The sequence below is a fragment of the Arachis ipaensis genome, chromosome B9 (assembly GCF_059453495.1).
Source record: "Arachis ipaensis isolate K30076 ecotype BB chromosome B9, ASM5945349v1, whole genome shotgun sequence".
NCBI lineage: Eukaryota > Viridiplantae > Streptophyta > Magnoliopsida > Fabales > Fabaceae > Arachis > Arachis ipaensis.
The window spans coordinates 62,177,246-62,179,500 of NC_142444.1; the positions used below are offsets into that span (position 1 = coordinate 62,177,246).

Consider the following 2,255-nt stretch of genomic DNA (forward strand, 5'->3'; position numbering starts at 1 on the left):
TATAGATTCTCCTCATATGTATACTTGTATTATTTTGCACCTCTTAGAGATTTATGGAGAATCAGGATTGATTATATATGTATTTTGGGTCTTGGGTTACGTATATATATGTATGTAAATATTCTCTTGCCAGCTTTAGCTTCGCAGGCTGAGTCAGGAGCTTGTTATTTTATATTCTTGGCCCTCTGCTCTTACTTCTTATATATATGTTTGTGAACTCTAGTTTTCTTCGTACGCAAGTAATCTCTTTCCTAAGTGTTGCGCTTTTATTTTTGCGATTTTGTTCTTACCCATTCTTCAAGGCTCCTAGTATAGTACATTCTTTCAACTATTATATATATTTATATTTTATTTTAGAGGTTGTAGCACCTCGCCACCTCAGTTTTACATCCTAGGTGTAAAGCTCTGTGTGGTAGGGTGTTACATTATGGTATCAGAGCATTTTGTTCCTATAGAGCCTGAAGGATGGACTGACTATGCTTCTGGGCATACTCTGAGTGTCTATACATGCTGATTAGGATATCAAACTGATATATGTGGCATGAATGTTCATGAGCATGCATTTGGAACTTTGAAGCACTATACTTGCGATATTGAGAATGATCACCTTGATATCACTTGTTTGGTGTGAAAAGGGACCAGATGGTAACTCGTGTACGCGGTCGCGGTCGAGGGAGAGATAGGGCTAGTAACTTGGAACCTGAGACAACTGAGAATAATCCTGCAAAATTTATGACTACCCTGGAGAATATGGCTGCTGCTATGCGAGCTACGGCTGTGATATTGGGGAATCAAGCTGGTAATGGGAATGGTGATGACAGAGGAAATGGGCCAACGACCTTAGCAAGCTTCCTGAAGATAAACCCACCCATTTTTAGAGGGACAACAAACCCTACAGAGGCAGATAACTGGTTTCAAGCAATGGAATGGGCATTACAAGCACAACAAGTTCCTGAAAGTCAATGTGTTGAGTTTGCAACTTATCAGTTAACGGGTGAAGCCCAGTATTGGTGGTAGGGTATGCGATGCCTGATGTAGCAAGACAATGTTACAACTAAAGTAGGGTCAAATGTCAGTTGGAATTCTACAAAAAGTACTTTTCCAATTCAGTCAGGACGGATAAAGAACTTGAATTGTTGCAACGGAAGCAGGGTCAAATGTCTGAAGCCAAATACACAAACAAGTTTGAGGAATTATATCGATTTTCCAAGATTTGTCAGGGTGCTCCAGGAGACTTTGAGGAATGGAAATGCATCAAATACGAAGGGGGAGTTCGGAGTGATATACTGAGTTTAGTGGGTCCGATGGAGATCAGAGTTTTCTCAGACTTGGTAAACAAGAGTAGAGTCATGGAAAATTGTTTGAGGAAGGCTGCTATGGAAAGGAATGATAGCCGGGATTTCCACCGAAGAGACCACAATCAGAATTTGGCTCCAATAGGCCAAGAATTCAAGCGAAGAGGGAAACAAACAAGGGATACTACGGAGGAGCTGACATGTCAGAAGTGTGGCCACTGTCATCCGGACAGGCCGTGGCGCTTTGGCTTGGGCGTATGTTACAAGCGTGGTCTACCAGGGCACGTATCCAGGAATTGTCCGCAAGGAAAGACTCACGATGGGGGACGATCCAATCAGCAGGATTGAGGTAATTGTGAAATTGATAGCCAAAACCTAAATTGTAATATGTGATTTTGAAACATCGCATTTATTTATAGCCTATGTCAGGGATGAGGATGTAAGATTAGGACTTGGTTGAAGGGAGTAATGAAAGAAAAATCTGTTCAACCGAGTGCTACCCTGTGGAGAACACCCATTTTGTTAGTAGAAAGGGAAGACCATAGTAGTAGACTGTATGCTAGAGGGATAGTACCGGTGAATCTTCACGACTCGATCTAGCTTTCCTTGTGTAACCTGCAATGGAATTTTGTTTTGGATTCCTTTTTCCCACGAACAACGAATGGTTTATCCTCTAAATTTCTAACCCCTTTACGTGCACATATTTATATTTGAATCTGTCCATCCAAGGGTAAGCCTGAGCTTATTTTGGTATAAACAAATAATTCTTGAGTCTTGGAAGTTTGGTGAACATTGGGTGCTCTCTTCATAACTTTGTATCTTTCAAGATCAGCTGAAACTTACTTGATACAATGTGTCTTATCTCTACTATCAAATATTTTTGGTCTGGCTTCCTGTCTTGAGATGCACTTTAGTTTTTTCTTGTGCATTTTGCTGTTATTCTCTAAGAATTAGCCTGAA

The 2,255-nt window shown here is 40.7% G+C and overlaps 1 protein-coding gene across 1 annotated transcript; it reads left to right on the top strand.

Annotated features, from left to right (window-relative positions):
* Positions 1-642: 642 nt before the first annotated feature.
* On the top strand, positions 643-1,643 carry LOC107615631 (uncharacterized). Its single transcript, XM_016317679.1, has 2 exons — positions 643-994; positions 1,111-1,643. Exons 1-2 carry the CDS (start codon positions 643-645, stop codon positions 1,641-1,643), a joined length of 885 nt encoding a protein of 294 aa, XP_016173165.1.
* Positions 1,644-2,255: the final 612 nt, after the last annotated feature.

What these genes read in the sequence shown, in the direction of transcription:
- LOC107615631 (XM_016317679.1), top strand. Translation starts at nt 643, where the DNA reads ATGGTAACTCGTGTACGCGGTCGCGGTCGAGGGAGAGATAGGGCTAGT. An exon ending in TGCAACTTATCAGTTAACGG is followed by an intron (nt 995 to 1,110) that starts GTGAAGCCCAGT and finishes TTTCCAATTCAG; the next exon opens with TCAGGACGGATAAAGAACTT.